A 17,552-nucleotide genomic window follows, 5' to 3' on the forward strand; every position below is an offset into this window, starting at 1 on the left:
TAAAACATAGTATTACAGCAGTTTCCATTTCTGCATTAGATAAACTTTAGTGCTAAAATGGAATATTGGGATGTTAATGACTTTGCTTTAATAAGACCTAAACTTTTTAATTAACCTGCCAAGACAAATTACAGCCCATAGCTCTTAGGTAACTACTGCAGACAGCTGAGACTCAACACCAATGCCTCTGTTGGGAGAGGGATTAATGGCAGCTTTGGAATGAGTCTGGTTTTTTCTGCAAAGAAAAGAAGTCCATTAAACACTGTGGTTAGAAGAAAGCTGAGGGCTAGTTTTATGGACTAATCTTTAAATTACAACCAAATGAATTTAGGTATATGAAGAGTTTCAGCAGGTCAATCAAATTCAAAATTAAATATTATTGAATCAGAAACAGATTTAGGTATTTACAGGGTGGAAGAAGAATACTCAGTGCGCTGTCAGGCACCCACTGGCAGCATCTTTCCCTCCTTGGACAGCAACAAATCCACACCTGTGAGCTCAACTGGCAGTGCATTTTACTGCCAGAGAAGTCAGAAGACCCATTATTTAGTTAATTTGTTCTTCTCAACCAAATCTTAGCTTCTTTCTGTTAGCAAGGAGAAACAAGGATTCCTGTTACTGTGGTTGCTACCAAGGCTTACAGTGCACTTTGCTGGAGTTTTAAACCCAGTACTCTGCCTGAACTCCAGCTTGAATGATTTTGATGGTGTTCAATGGCAGGACTGTGTGTCACCCAGACCTGTGGTATGGTGCTGCTGTCTGTTCTTCAGTCATTCGTACACCTCTGCTCCAGAAAGAGAAAAAAGCCAATCAAACAAACAAAAAAATCAAACAAAACCAAAAAAAGCCAACTAAATAAAAGGAAAATCAATGTAAGAAAATAAAGCAAGGATTTTCCAGCTTGTAATCCATGTTTGGCACTGGGCAGAATCTCGTTACGGTTAAAGTTACTTAAAAGGCCTAGAAAATACTTACCCAACATTTAGGGTCTAACAGTGTTCAGCATGTTGCTAAATACAAGCCCCTCCAAGCATTTTCTCCAGAAGCACACAAAGCCATTGTGCAATTCAAGTACGTGTGTTAATACCTGGCTCCAAGGCGAATTTACGAGCTTAAGAATAATAGAGGAAATCCTTACCAATAGCAGTAGTAAGAAAAGAAACCACTTCCGATTCCTTGCCATCATTGTAGAAGGCTAAATGCCATATTCCTGAATCTAAATATTGGATAAATCCTGTCTCGTGGCTGGCCAAGGGCACAAAAGCTCTGTGCTGCCGCTGAGGTCCTTCCAAGCTTCTCACCTCCTGCGTCAGTAGACGTCTTCCATCAAGAAGCTCGACAAAGTCAAACTGAAACATAAGAGGGAGTGATGTTTGTGTGTTTATCAGGTTTCCTCAAGCTTAGTCTCTGCAGAAGCATCATAAACAGGATTTGCTCTGGTAACTCAAGTACTTTCCTGGACTACCTGCAAGTAACCATTTTGGAAACAGCTAGTATATGAATGTATTTTCCTGTAATTATATGAATCTTGAAATCATCTTTGTTTAGAAGGTGACTTGCAGCACATTGGCTTTACTGAGGTGTTCTCATTCTGTAGAAATATAGGGAGGAAAACATGACACCATGCCTCAGCCGCACTGTAAACATGATACTAAGCAGCTTATTTGTTATATATTTTTATGTCTTGGCTAATATGGAAAATAATACAGAAAAATATATCTAGCCCAACTGGGTTGTTTGCCAGAGTTGCTAGGGAACTTTACTTAAGGGAAAAGTACTTTCCCTTTCAGCAAGGGAAAAGAAAGAAGTATTTTAAAGTGAACTCTGGTAGAGGTTTTGCAGAAGTATTTTGCTTAGCCCACAAGGGTTTATCTTAAAACAATAGAAAAAATGGTTAAAAGATCATAGAAAATGAAGATGCAAAATACAAATAATATAGGGAAATCCCATTAAAGGAGTGGCTCTAGGTATTTTCCTTAAAAGGATGCATTTACTTTTTGCAAGAGTAACTTCTACTGAACAACTGCTTTGCTTTAATACTAGTATTGCAACTCCCTTTAATTCCCTATTTAAATAACCTTCCACCGATTTTGCACAATAATTGTATTTTGTCTGGTATTATCTTAATGGGATGAAGCAGATATAAACCTAGCTGACATCACAAATATTAAATGAACCCTATCAAATGTTAAATGAATCTGACTTTTATCATGTGTTTAGATGACCAGGACACCTTGCAAGCAGAATCCAACAGTCAAGGCACTATCCAGCTTTTCTATTCCTTGACTTCACTTGGTTTTGCCTGTCTCATCCAGCTGATTGGGTAAGTTAGTGTTTTTTTTTTTTTTTTTTTTTTTTTTTTTTTTGGGCAACAAGAAAAACAGGCAGAAAGAAGGACCACCACTTATTTCTGAACATGTAAATGTTGCTGCACTGAATGGCTGCTGACTGTTAGTTGACTGTGGCACCGATACTTAGGCTGCTTATCCCTTTTCACTTTACTGTAGCAAAATTTGGGTGCTTGTTATTAAGTTGTCTGGTATGGTCTTCAAAGTCAGCCAAGATAATGACTTGATGACATGTTCTTTCTTATGTAGGAAAAGTTAAAAAAAGTTAAGCTACTAAGTTAAAAAAGAAGTGTTTATTTCCTAGAACATTTTAAGCAATAAGCTATATATGACATAGCTCGCATATGAAATGACAGAATTCATCCCTAGATTATTTTAATTATGTATTTTTAATTATTTATTTACAGGAAATTATTTTTGAACCTTGTTTTAATTTTTATTTTCTTTTGGTTATATTTCAGATCTCAAATTTGGTGCTGAAGTGTCTTTTTGAGAACGTAAAAGCTGCCACACTGCAAAGGTCATTCTTTTTGGGTGTCTGTCCAAGTTAGCTTTGTTAGAGATAGAGCTTCTGTTTGGAAAAATATGACTTAAATATAAATTTCAATCGTAATTTCAATGACGTAAATATAAATATTCAATCTAAAATCTAAAAACACAAGGCAAGTATAAATTCTAAACACATGTAATTAAAAATGTACACTGTTTCAACCGTGCCCTGGGGGGCATCAGGCCCAGCACTGCCAGCTGGACAAGGGAGGGGATTGTCCTGCTCTGCTCTGCACTGGAGCAGCCTCACCTCCAGTGCTGGGGGACAGGTTTTGGTGCCATAATATAAGAGAAACATTAAGCTCTTAGAGAGTGTCCAAAGGATGGCCATGAGGATGGTGAAAGCTCTGGAGGAGAAGCCATACAAGGAGTGGCTGAGAGCACTTGGTCTGTTCAGTCTGGAGGAGACTGAGGGGAGACCTCATTGTGGTCTGCAGCTTCCTCATTGAGGGAAAGTGCAGGGGCAGACACTGATCTCTTACTTCTCTGTGGTGACCAGTGACAGGACTTGAGGAGACACCATGAAGCTGAGTCAGGAGAGGTTTAGGCTGGATATTAGGAAAAGGTTTTTCTCTCAGAGTGTGGCTGAACACTGGAACAGGTTCCTCAGGGAAGTGGTCACAGAAGTGTTTGGACAATGCTCTAAGGAACATGGTGTGATTCTTGGGGTCTCCTGTGCAAGGCCAGGAGTTGGATCCTCATAAGTCACTTCCAACTCAGCATATTCTATGATTCTATGAAAACAACAGAAGAATTTAAGTGGATACTGGTGAGTGGTTGGTTTGAAAGATACTTTTGGACCTAGGTGTCTGTAAGCCACTCTGAGCATCAGCTACTTCCTAGGCTGATGCCTCATCAGGTCTCAGTGTGACCATGACTGACACAGCTGAGCAGGACTGTGACAGAGGCCATCATCGTGGTGTCTTGGGTACTGGGAATGTCTCAACAGAGCTTGAGTTTGAGTAAGGAACAACTGAACTGAAGAAGTTAAAATCAGTAAGAGAAAATCCCAAGTATTTCCATATTCATTCTGGAGCATGATGGAACAGCTTGATTCGATTTTTAAAATAGAACTTGAGGAAGTTTTCTAGAATCACTGGATTGCAAGTGAAGAGACACTTCTATGATGCAATCTGCCTCATTGTAAAGTGGACATCTAAGAAATGTCGTGTGGATTGTGCTTACAAGTATCCACTTCCTGCTATATATTAGATGTAGTTACTCAGAGCTTTGTGAGATGAAAACCATTTCAAGGCACTCAGGTACAGTGAGCTGCTGTTGTTCCACTCCAGTCTGGGTTATGCTTACTTGGGGCTTTCTTTCAGGCCAAAAACAAAAGGGTTTTTCTAACAAATATCTGCAAGACGCTGCTGCAGATGTTGATGACTTTGCCAAGCTACTAGTTACTAGCTGTAAATATTAACTGAGCCACAAATGGAATGGGCTTTATTGCATTTTAATACATTCAAAGATTTTTAATAGGTAATTAGTTACTGCCAGCAAGGAAATCATTGATAAAATACCATGTTAATCAATTCAAATGGTACAAATGGAAAAATGCCCTCTCCAAGTAGTGACAACCTATCCTAAAATTTATGATTTATTAAAATTTGGCCTAGGTTAAAATGAGTTTAAAAGAGGATTTGATCTAGGAAGATTAAATCTAATAGACCATAACAAAATTGTGTAACTTATTATGATTTGTTGAGAAGAATGAGAAGAAATGCCTTTTTTTAATTGTAAACTATTTTTGGCTTCTGCATGACCTATTTCTAAGACTACAGAAATTTGGAGCTTACATTTTCTTCCCGCTTATTAGTGATGACAGTTGTTGGCAGCTTAAAAAAAAAAACAATCACCACAGCCAGAGAAAGTTTCCCAAAGAGAATTTGGAATAGTTTGTTATTCTAGCATGGATAGATAAGACTTTGAGCATTGTACTGGGTTTGCACAGCCAGGTTTTGGTAGCAAGGGGTGCTGCAGGGGTGGCTGCTTTGAGAGCCAATGCCAGCCGACTCCAAGACAGACCAGCCACTGGCCAAGGTTGAACCTGTCAGTAATGGTAACAATTGTCACCTCCTCGATATTTAAGAAGGCAAAAAAATTATTGCACAGAAGTAACTGCAGCTAGAGAAGAGGGGAGTGAGAATATGTGAGTGGACCAATTATGCAGACACCAAGGTCAGTGCAGAAGGGGAAGCAGGAGGTGCTCCAGGTGCTGGAGCTGAGATTGCCCAGCAGCCTGTGGCACAGACCATGGTGAGGCAAAGGTGCCCCTGCAGCCTATGGAGCTCCAAAGGGGAGCAGAGATCCCCCTGCACACAGCCTGGAGAGAAGACCCTTGCAGGAGCAAGTGGATGCCTTGAAGAAGGCTGGGACGCCATTCAAAGTCTGTGCTGGAGCAGGCTCCTGGTAGGACCTCTGGCTCCACAGACATTGGAGCCCACACTAGAGCACATCTGCTTGCTGGACTTCTGACCTTGTGGGAAACCCATGACTGCACTCCGTGGAGAAAGTGAGGTTTATGCGTTAAATTTTAGGTGTTTTACTTAAACAATTGAACCTATCCATGTAATAACTTCTGTTCCATATCAAAATTTTAGAACTATAATAAACAAATAAAATTAATATAGAGTTCTGATTTAAAGTAAGTACTACACAATCATGACTTGAGTTTTTATTTAACTAACATGGGATTTTTAAGTTATAAATGTTTGAACCTCCCTGTGAAAAGAGACTGATTAGAAAAGGGCAGTAACAGCATTATGGTGGCAATGAAATTATGATCTGCTGATCCTACTGAAATATTTTGATTCTGAAGAAAAGTAGGCAGAGAAGCATAGATTTATTACACTTCTGACAGAAATAAGTTGGAGCTGTGTTAATATGTACAAAATACTATACTATCTACAGAGATCATAATAAACATCTCTGTTTGTTCTAAAATAATAAAAAAAGGCAGGGTACTTCTATAAATCTCTAGTATTTTCAGCTAATAGTAGAGGGCAAGGGCAAGAGACACCAACATAAACCTGCTAATTCTTTGATAACCTGCTGATGCAAGTGGGACTAAGATACTTTGCACTGCCAGTGTATTATGTCCTAGTGTATTAATCAATCTGCGTAAGAGCAGCTTAGAAGCTGAAACAGAAAGGAGAGAAAATATTGTATAAAATTCTTACTTAAGGAGATAGTTCTCCAGAGCTTTTCTCACAAAGTGAGTTTTTGATATGTTTTTTTTGTCAAGGTGTGTTAAAAAAAACCATCTGATTTCATTTTAGCCCTACAGAATAATAAGTGGATCTTGATTTCTGCCTAACTAGGTGTCTTTCTGTAAAAAATTGGTTTTCTTTTCTTATACCCTAATGACTTGGCCCTGACAAACCTCAGTCTAAGCTGACAGTCAGCATACATCATGTGAAGGGTTGGCTCAAGGCATTCCAGCATGGAAGACAGAAGTGAATCTTGCTCCTGTAAGGGGGACCACTGGGGTCTTGCTGATCTTACCATGAGATGGGAAAGGCAGTGGTTGGAAGAGAGACAGACCTGAGGTATACGAGTCTGCTGAAGAGAAGATTTCTTTGGATGCACTTTGGATGTGGCTGTCTTCGTGCAAAGCACTGGATGGAGAAGGTGGTATCTTCTGCTGCTTGGAGCAACCAGCTGGTACCCCCAGTGACCACCAGACTCACAAAACCCTTCTCCTCTGGCAGTCTGCTGCCTTAGGTAACTGCCTGCTCTGTCCCTGCTTACAGCCCACAAGATTAATTTGTGTAAATTTTTTCAACTGTCTCTTGATTATCGTTCTCTGGATAAATGATCTTTGGCATCTTGCAAGCATGCAACAAATTCTTGAGAGAAACAGATGAAATAAAAAATACATCATACAAACATCAATTTGAGACAACATATTTTAATTGAAATAAGGTCTCATTACCTGTGTGTGTGATGGTGGGAGTCCTTTTCTGCCATAGATGCCAACCAACGCAGCCTTTCCTAAAGACACATTGAATTTCAGATGCACTGGGTGGTCGATGAACACCTGAGATCTCCAAAAGATACCAGGAGGGATCTTCTGTGTGGCTCGTCTGCCTACATCAATTTCTCCGGAGTCTATAAAACTGTCGTCTGGAAAGAAACTACTGGGCTTTCCTGCCAAAACACAGGAACAAAATTCTTGAATTAGTCCTTAGATCCTGAAAGTAATCTAATCATACTGGTATCTCTGACACTGATCTTGAGAAACAGTCTATTAGTATCCTGAAGTCTTCAGAGTACTTCGTCTAGCCAATCCATACAATTATGGGAGGAAAACTGGCAGGATTATTTCTGGCTTCAGTAACTGTTTTGTTTGAAAACATAAGCATGGGAAGAACAACCTGGAGAAAAATGGCCTTTTGTTTAAATTATAACATCAGATAGTGTGTAATTACATTCCAAAGATAAGAATAAATCATTTGACATTATACCCTAAATTAATATAAGTTTAGGAATGGAGAATTCATAATTAAATTAGTAAAGAGAAGTGTAGCAAGAATGACATAGACGTGCCACAGAGTGGAATGGTGGTGTGGAGAACAGCAGCATGAACGATGCCTAAGTGGGGAAAGGAAAATGCTTCTCTATTAAATTAATTCTTGACAGTGGTAACAGTATTTGAAATAGTCAACAAAAAGCTAATGAACAAAAAGGACTGAGATAAACAAAGGAGACCATACCCTGCACTTTAGCAGTATCTATTAAGAAACATGAGAGGTTTTAATTGGTTTTCAGTATAATCTGTAAAGTATGCTAATATTTTCCATTTTCTTTCAGAAAACAAATGGAGGCATCAGCTTCTAAAACTACCAAGCTGGAGAGCCTGGGGATTCAAATGGGATCAGGACATACTGTAACGTCCAAGGGAGTCAGCAAGGAGCTTGGCACCCCGAAGAACGCACCTGAGGAATTCCAGGCTAGAAATTTATGCAGTCATAACTCCCAAAACAGGTGGCTGCTTCAAAAATTCTGGACCCAAAGGAAGACCAGGGAATGAGGGGCAGAACGAAAAATCAAATCCAGAATGTTCCCTTTTCAGCCTGTGCTATAACCAATGGCTGAAGCTTTGGCTGCAGGGCACAGGAATGATGAAGGCAACTGCTTAGCAAACAGGACACTTCTAGTGGAAAAGCATGCAGTAGTGTCACCTGAAGGATTCTGGCTTTAGTAAGGAGAGCAACATGTCACCAACAAGGACTAATTATTCATTCTGGAAATTCAAATAAATCTGTTTGTTATCCCTGTGCCATTACAGCACACACTACCACATATTTTACAGAGCAAACAATTCTAACAAAATGAGAGGGAAACTTCTGGCTACATACATTCTTTTGTAGGAAAATTACATTAGGAATTTTTTTTCTCCTGGTTCCTAGATTTGAGGAATGGGGAAAAAAAAATTTCTTTCCCATCTATCATGAATTTATGTTAAATAGTCTCAGAATTTACTTGCCATGTTGAAAAGGGGACTGGTAGAACACTGCATTTTATTGTTTCAAATGACATTTCCTTTAAGATTACATAATGTCAAATACCGTACTGCCTTAAATTTCTTCACATACCATCCCAACACAAACTCTCCAGGATAAACAGATGCAAATTGTTAGCTGTCTCTTAAAATCAATATAGGAATTATATGCATATTAACTATTAAGGATGGAGATATTTTCCTTACAGGACTTTTGCCTCCAGTAACACTAAACCCTGATTTAAAGTCAGCAACTGCTTAAGGACGCTGCTGGAGTAGGACTTGATGGCATGAGCTATCTTAAGGCAGAAGTTTTATGCATACCAGAAAAAAAGGTTTATATGCAAAGGCTGTGTGTTCACACACAAAAAAGCTACCCTTAATTTTATAAGATCTCTATTTATCTTTGCTCATCATTTGCAAATAAATACAGGGGGGAAATCTGCTGACTTTTTATCCTTTTTCAGTCCACATACATATTAAAGGAGATAATCAGAAGCAGCTTAGGTAAATGGGCATTCCTTCTGAATACTTCTGTGCTAATAAAAGTATAATTGCACAAGGAAAATCACCCAGATAGATTCTGAAGGGAATTACTTTATCAACTGGATTGATAGTATTTATTTGGCATGCTGAAATTTTCCTTTCACACTATCAGGACTATAGGAAATAGTTCCAATATCTTCACGCAAAGTTTCTTACTGCACTATTGTGAGATGAAAAGATTGAGGATTCTATTAAAGAACAGCTAAAGACATCACATGTTTTGGTTCAAATGAAAGATACATTTTTTCTGATTACTACTGACATGTTTTACAGGTTCTTAGATATTCAGATGAAAACCTTAAGTGTTTGATATGCCCCATGATTGTTCATTAATAAAGATTGTACATCAGAGTGAATCAGGGAAGGTGAGAATTTTATATGACAGATGTTGCTATGCAAGACAGAGCCTGGAGAAAATGAGCACAGGGTGTATTCTGCAGAGAGCAGCACTTGCCCATGCAAACGAAAATGCTTCTGTGATTGCAAAAGACAGTCTCACAGAAATAATTTTTTGTACAAACAATTACAAAGTTTATGTCTCCTCTTGGTGGACAGTTGTGTTTCTGAGAAGCAGATATCCTAAGAGCTGTTATGCGTTGAAGCTCATCCTGATACAGAAGTCCAAGGAGAAGCTTTCTTCACCAGCCTGAATTCAGCCCCTGAAATCCCTCTATTTCACCAGTTGTAGCCTACAATAAGATTAAGTCCTATGGACTGGATACTTCGCAAAGAAAGTACAATAAAAAAGCCATTTCTGCTTCTAATCAGAAATTGGCTTTCAATCAGAATACCTGACTCCTTAAAATTAACTTCAGGTCTGAATTCTTAATTGGGCTGTCAATTACTTTGCTCTTTCTGCACATTACCTTGAACTTTTTAGTTGCCATAGCAACTGTTCCTAATTTCTCTGGATATCAAAATGAACTATTTCATTTCAGACCTTTCTGAATCTCTCTGTATTTCTCACAGGATGGTCCCCTGATCCATCAAAACACTTAAGAACACACACAACTCTGACTTCAACCACAGTCAATTACATGCTTAAATGTAAGCATGTGGTTAAGTGCTTTGGTAAACAGGGTTAGGCTTGAACAGAGGTAAATACTGTTCTGGAGCACAGCCACAGATGAGAAGGAATGCATGTTACTGAGAGTTGGCAAGACACTGGTAATGATTCATTCAGATCAGCTCTAAGCATGTTCCTAACACATTCCAGCCTATTTCATTCTGATCCGGAAGACATTCAAATATATTTCAATTCTTTTAAAAATAAATTTCAATCACATACATTCTGGTTTGGAACAGGAGCCCTGCAGCACTGCTAGTCCAGAATTAGTTACATAGTTACCTGATGGGGAGGGAGCTGTATTTGAATGCTGGACAGCTACTCCTGTGCCAAAGATGTGCGCTTGTTTTCTAGTCAGGACATGATATTTTCCTCTAAAGCCTAGAGATTATCTAATATCTATACAAAGCACTAACTTGAGGGGTCTTCTCATGACATAACTAGGCTATTTCCCAAATTTCTCTTTTAACAGAACAGCAATCAAAACTTCTACTCATGTCACTGTAAATGTGGCTAAAATAAAATCAAGTGGAGGTCTTCCACCTGGATGGCAATTTTGAATACATACATTTCTTTTCATTTTGACTTTTAAAAGGAGATGGACAGATCAAAGCTAGATGATTCAAAAATGAAACATATGGCAAGTCAGAAGGTGAAAAAAAGGATCTGTCATGAAGTATTTTTGAGTACAACAGCAGGGCTGTCTGCAGCTTGCTGTACTGTCTAGTAAGCTTTGCTGGGAATAACCTGCTTAGCTGATTTTTCCTTGTAGCAACTTGATGGCCGATATCAGTTACCAGTAAATACACTGTTTTAAGGAACACACATAATTATGGCCTTTATTTGGACTAATAAAGACAGAAAAACTCTTATGGAAAAAAACCCACTACAATTAATTTAAATGAAACATTTAAACACAGGCTGTTGGTCAAAGCCTAGGGAACCCTGTGGAAACTTTGAGTTCAGTGAATTGCCAGACCAGTAGCACACATCTTATCTGTCAAAAAAAAAATCCATGAAAATAACTATCAAAAATAGTTTATTGCTTAAATTTTACTGGAATCTCTTAATTTTATATAGAGAATCTTGATATACAAACAAAAAAAGCTTTCTGAAAATTCGCATTTCTCATTTCTCCAGCTATGTCTGGGGAGGGATAAGACTTTGCAGAGCTTACAAGTACTTTTAGCAGTGCTGCCTCTAAAAAAAGAACACAAGGATGTAAAGTTGCTGAATAAGGTGCTGCTGAATTGAGGACCCATAAGCTGCTTCTAATTTCTGTCAACACCGTGATACTTTGTGGAGACTAGGCCTTTTGTCTGGCTACTTTTGCAAAGCTATGTCCAACTCTAGAGTGCCAAAACTTACAGCATAATAGCTCTCAGTAAGTATTTTGGTCCTCAAAACATTTGCTAAGTGGCAACAAATAGTCACACATTTTTGCAGTGCTGTAGAGGAAGCTTGATCGAGTGCTCCGGGAATCATTTAATTTTCAAGAGACAATGTTTTCCCATGAAAACAGCCATTCGAGGCAGAGTTTTCATGCTGGCCTTCTGTAGTCTGTGAGAATGCCTTGAACATGTGGAGAAGGTTTCACACAGTTTTATTGCATTAGTGGACATCAGAGGGGTATGAAACTCAGAAACATATGAAAATAGGACTGACATCTACTAGCTCTAGACATGAAAGACTGGAAAAGCACCTGCTGATGGCAGCACTGAGGGTAATGGAACATGAGATTGGACGGCTGGAGTTTAGAGGCAGACAGAGGACTCACAACATGGACACACACCAACCATACCTTCACTGGTTCCTTTGCCTTTCCTGTCAGGTAACTCTAACCCTGTGCCCCCTGAAGGATATAAGGAGACGTCCGTTGGCACTGGCCAACTGCTGGCTGTGTCTTCCGTGATCTCATACATCTGCCCTTCCATCGGCTGCAGGTGCCAGTTTAGGCCAAACAGGTGCATGGCTGTGGTGAGCAATGAGAAAAGTCATCTTTTTCTGTCTGGGAGAGTTTCAGAACTACAGGGGCACTTTCTCTTTCTAAACCCTTGCTCCAGTGCCTTATTAGTGGTCATTGCTTTATGACAAGAATGGGATTAATGCAATTAGACAGCCCCTGCTGCTTCTACCATACCAGCTCCCTAGGTCTTTCCACCCACTTAAACTTGATTTAGATCACCTGTAACAATTCACTCTGTTTCTTCCAGAAGGACCACTCCTGACTCGTGGTCTGTGTAACAGGGTAACCAGGCACAGTGTTTCACAAAGCTCCCAAGGCTAGGGTAACAATACGGTGAACACAGAAATACAAGGAGTATTATTTCTTAACATATCAATAAATCCTAGGGAACTGCATTCTGGTTTGTTTCGCCATATTCACAGTGCATTATATAGGTTCTATTTTTTTTTACCCACCAATTATACACAGAAGCCTTTACAGACATCTCTGACAGCTTTTCCTGATTAAGACCAAGTAAAAACTGAGGCAATTCAAAGACCCATCTTGCACATATGCTTTTGCAATCTGCATCAAAAATGTGAGTGACTATGTCTGAGCACTCCTTCGTACAACTCAGCCTCTTCTATTCAGATCAAAGACACATCCTTGAGAACTGAAAATGAGCAGCGCCATTTAGATTTGTGTGATACCAGGGCAAAGCTCTCTGTAGGTTTCTGGGCCATGCAAAGTCACCCAGTGCACACGTGAATCTATTTCAAGGTATTACATAAAGACAAGTGCAATTAAGGAACAGGACAGACTACTTAAAAAGCAAACACATGTATGAGGAGTATGGAAATCATATGCTTACACAACTAATACTTGCCCCTTGCAAATATAAAGCAAAAGAATGTGGCTTGTGGCTTACCATATCAGTTCTTCCATCCCCAACATAAACATTTCATACTCAATCAGTATCCAGCTTAGCTTCAGGCTCTACACAGCTAAATGATCTGGTATTTGCTACATTTGGAATGACATTTCTTTTTGAAGGGAAAGCCTTGATATTTTACACTATAATTTCTCCAAGAAACTATACAATGACACTAACATCACATCCATTTAGTATAAACAAACCCAGTAAAGAAACAGCATTTTCATGGCCTATATTTCTCTTTTTATTCACAAACATACACCTGAGATCAGTAACCATTGTTAGGGACAAGTGGTTAGTTTATTTAAACCTGTGCATCAGAAACAATCTTTACAAGAGGATTGAGAAGTAATCTGAGTAGCTCTCTGAAGACAGTAGGTTTAGGCAATTTAGCAAAATATGTGATTTTTCCACTTCAGTCTCAATTAGGTCACCTGTCATTTACTAACATAAACAAGGTTGTCTTTGCACAACTACAACATCACAAAATGTGAGTGCAAACCTCTTTTTTTTACCATGTAAATGAGGACTGTGTTTGTTAACAAACTTATCCATTAGGAAAGAAAATCCGCTCCTTAAACTCCCACACAGCAAGGAAGCACAGCAAGGAAGGTCTCCTGAGGAGCTGCTCAGCACTCATTTTTATTCAGGTACGTATACCAAGAAGAAACGTTACCAACACTACTGGTAATTTAACCAGGGCACTTTAGGCAGAGGGACGAGTATTTTCATCTAAAAGGGATACATTTACTTGGCAGAGAAGAGAGGATATCAGACCATGAACAAGGAGTCTGCATCAAGCATTTGCCACTGCTATGCTTGCATAATATCTTTGTATTTATACAGCCCTCACCATCAGAGTGCCTGGGCACTTCATAGCTATTAACCTCATAAAACCTCATCAGGTAGGAATCTGCTTTTTTCTACCACACAGAAAAGGAAAGGAGAACTACAGCAGATTAAAGGACCACCACAATTCACTTGTTTGGGCATTAAAATGCAATTGTGTGTTAATTCACTTAACTTACTCCATGCTTACAGGGTCACAAGCTCTAAGAGGCATTTCATGCAGCTCTCTGCCAGCAGTTTTGTTCTAAGTTCAATACTGGATGCTATCTTGTAATTCCACCCAGGCTGGACATCTCCAATGACCAGAGTGTTTCCCAGGTGCCATAGAGCTGTTACAGAGCTCAAGGGCTTAGATGGTCTAAGCACTCAAGTTCCTATGTTTAACACGCGATATTTGTAGTTACATGGATGTTTGTAGTTCCAAGCAGAACGGAAACTGTACTCTTCACTCCTCCAAACTTAGGCATTCCTAGACAGCAGTCACGCCTAAGTTCTGCTGGCCCTAAGTGCTTAACACCAGCTCCATCTCTCAGATGTCTTCATGTTACAATGACCTGCATTGAGCTTATAGTGGGCATCCCTGGTTTAGGCAGGAACTGAGCCAGTGGTTTGCTTTCTTTGTAACACCATTTGACTTGCTCTGTCCTTTGGACATCACAGCCTAAGTGCCACACAGATTTTTAGGAACACATTGCAAAGCCATTGTTTCCCCAAAAGGCCATTGCTGCTTCTCCTCTCCTCAGGAGGAATTTTTTATTGTAGATCATTATTTATTGCAAGCAAATGAAGGTGAAAAACTCAACATTGTTTTGGGTGCAGTGGAAAAACTGTGAATATTTCTTCCAGGCATTAAAACTAATTTAAAATACCTGAGAGGAAATGTCTTAACAAGTTATCATCTTGCCTCAGTGTAACAACAGAACTGGCACCCTGGAAGTGCTACGGCTTTTCTGCACATTATCCATACACTTGAGCAAGTGGAATAACCACTCCATGTCATCATTCAATTCTCAATGTTTGAAAACTGTCTTTAAATGTCCTAAAATAGAAAATATGATAGAATTATCTGTAACACTGATACTGTGTTATCACACTAAGTTAAAAGACTTGTATTAATGTTAACTTTTGTCCTTTGCTAGTAGATTTTGTCTAAAGCAAAAAGCTTCTTGTGTACATTGATCTCATCATCACATAGATCACAGAATCACAAAATGGTTTGGGTTGGAAGGTACCTTAAAGACTATCTACTCTCAACTCCACTGCCATGGGCAGGGACACCTTCCACTAGACCAGGTTGCTCAAAGCCCTGTCCAACCTGGCCTTGAACACTTCCAGGGGTGGGGTATCCACAGCTTCTCTGGGCAACCTCATCAGCCTGTTAATAAAAAAATTCATTATATCTAATCTAAATCTATTCTCTTTTCATTTAACACCATTATGGCCTTGTCCTGTCACTACAGCCCTTAGTAAAACATCTCTCTACATCCTTCTCATAAGCCTCTTTCTAAAGTATTGAAAGGCTGTAAGAAGCTCTCCAATGATAAGCCATGAGAATGAGAACTATGAACACCATGCGTACAAAAAGTGCAGAATGATGGAAAACAGAACGATTTGAAGAGCATTTTGATTATCAAGTAGCTTTAAACATTCAGAAAACAGTGTAAAAGCTCAGAGCTACTGTTCTATTCAGGATTTCTGATTTGATGTTTCTAAGCACAAAATAAAAGCCTATAAATATCCCCATGCATACGGCAAACAGACATAATACAATTTCTTCTATAGGTAGGCAGTTACCACAGAAGTCAACCCACAACAAGAACAAAGAGTCTGATTTACTTTGGAAACACACTCTCGTAGCAGGTATGTTACGAGGATATCACGTGATTAAGGGATTTCATTATTATATCCCAAATACCAGCAGTGTCCGATTGGCAACCTGGCAGAAGATTTGTTTCCCCTCTTGCTCTCTCTAACTGCCACACTGGTGCTAAAGTCAAGCAGTAACAGCAGTGGATATTTTGGGTCTTTACAATGGGATGTGTAAAGATGTTATTGTACACAGTTGTGTTTAAAGGTTTTAGGAATCAACCTTGTTCTGTGCTTAATTGATGCAAAGTTCTTTCTCACAGAAAAAAAAACAAAAAAACCACAAAACCAACAAAGGACCAAAATCATGGAAAAGCCCTGTAACCATGCATGAGAGGCATAATCATATATTTTGAAGTGTTAATGTTTCTGAAAGTGAAGCTGTAAAAATAGTTTGAGATTCCTGATGTTCTTTGTCTCTGGGTCAATAGAACCCACTGTGGACATTTTCTGTGTTTTTTGTTGTTTTTTGTTTTTTTTTTTTTTTTTTTTCCCCCACCCCCTACTCAGCTAGACACAAGAAGTCACTGACAGAGAGTAAATCCTCTCCTAAAAGCCCCCATGTCCTTCTCCCTCTCCCTCTCCCTCATGATGCTCAATAGATTTTCAGATATTGAAGACTCCCCATGTATTAAAAGAGCACTCTGCAATTAACAATCATTAAAGTGTACACTTTTGTAAAATACCACGTAGCTTTCACCGCCTAGGAAGCTCCGTGACAGGCCCTTTGCAGAAGCTTTGGTTATATTCCCCATGGAGAAGAAAACTCTTTTGTCTGCCTTCTCCTGGAATGAAAACAATACTTAGGGGAAACCCTGTGTGCTCTCGGGCCTGTTTCACCATCACCAACTTAGATGATATAAAGGCATCTGGGTCTCTGGCCCATTATGCTCATGTTTTGACTTTAAAGCTTTGACTCGTACAACCTTTCCCCCGTAGCTAAGTGCTAGCAAAAGGTGCCTTGAAATTTGCTGAATGGGTAGCAGAATTTTCTGTGGCAAAGTAAATCATCTTATCCTCAGTCCTAAGTCACCTGTGCTTGGCTTCTTGGTAGAAAAAAATGGACATCAAACTCCAGTCCCTTCATGGTTTGATAACTTTGCAGAGTTCAGCATTTCAACTATGCCAGTGCGATATGGCTGCTCTTTTGCTGGACTCAAGATTCACTTTAGCAAAGAAAATTTGCAAACAGTTTAGCATCAGCTGAGTTATTTAATCATGAAAATAAATCAAAGTTCATAATTGTGGAAACAAGTATTCAGGATCATGATTCCTCCTGATTTTAACATATTATCTCTTCCTGCAGTGCATTATTCCTACTCCATAGCTACTTGTGGATGCCATAATCAGCATCACCAGATGCTGTTAAGCCAAATAAAGAAAAATATTCTTTCCAAGTTTCTTTTGAAGACGCTCAGGGTTTTGATTATCTTTGTTATTATTGCCACTTGCTTATGAGACAGCAAAACATTAAAGTCAAAACAACTTACTCAGCAGAGCAGGGAACAAAGGAAGTGGTACTGCATTTAGAATGAAAAAGGACAAACTAGATAATAATTCACATGGTCAACAAAATGGACATATCTTAGGACAGGCTGATGGAGTGAAGGAGTTAGCAGGGAGAGGCAGATGATTGTGATAGATCACAGGGAGAAGAAAAGACAAGACATGCTTACTGAAGCATATGAGACCCCCAGAAACCACACCAGTCAGCAAAAAATTGAAAAACAAACTGCTGGCCCTTTATTAGCTTGTTGCTTTGCCCAGAGCAGCAAGCTAAGTGTAATAAATAACCAAACCAATCAATTACAATGTTTGGAATTAAGGCCACAGCTGAAGCCACCAGCTGCTTCCATAGTGTTTGTTAAAAGCATTCTCACAGCAGCTCACAGGCTCTGCTGCTTCCTTCTCTCCTGCCCTCTCAGGGCTAAGTCCTGCGGGTA

At 39.2% G+C, this 17,552-nt stretch overlaps 1 protein-coding gene across 9 annotated transcripts in view; it reads right to left on the reverse strand.

Annotated features, from left to right (window-relative positions):
* Positions 1-17,552, reverse strand: part of TENM4 (teneurin transmembrane protein 4) — a 585,909-nt gene that overhangs the window by 166,512 nt on the left and 401,845 nt on the right. For all 9 annotated transcript variants that reach the window (XM_058419235.1, XM_040055308.2, XM_058419240.1 and 6 more), the window contains 3 exons: positions 11,817-11,987; positions 6,835-7,049; positions 1,139-1,349 (listed from right to left, as the gene is read on the reverse strand). In XM_058419235.1, the coding sequence (XP_058275218.1) occupies positions 1,139-1,349; positions 6,835-7,049; positions 11,817-11,987 (597 nt within the window). The remainder of the gene's footprint in view (positions 1-1,138; positions 1,350-6,834; positions 7,050-11,816; positions 11,988-17,552) is intronic.

Source organism: Hirundo rustica, chromosome 2, assembly GCF_015227805.2.
Source record: "Hirundo rustica isolate bHirRus1 chromosome 2, bHirRus1.pri.v3, whole genome shotgun sequence".
NCBI lineage: Eukaryota > Metazoa > Chordata > Aves > Passeriformes > Hirundinidae > Hirundo > Hirundo rustica.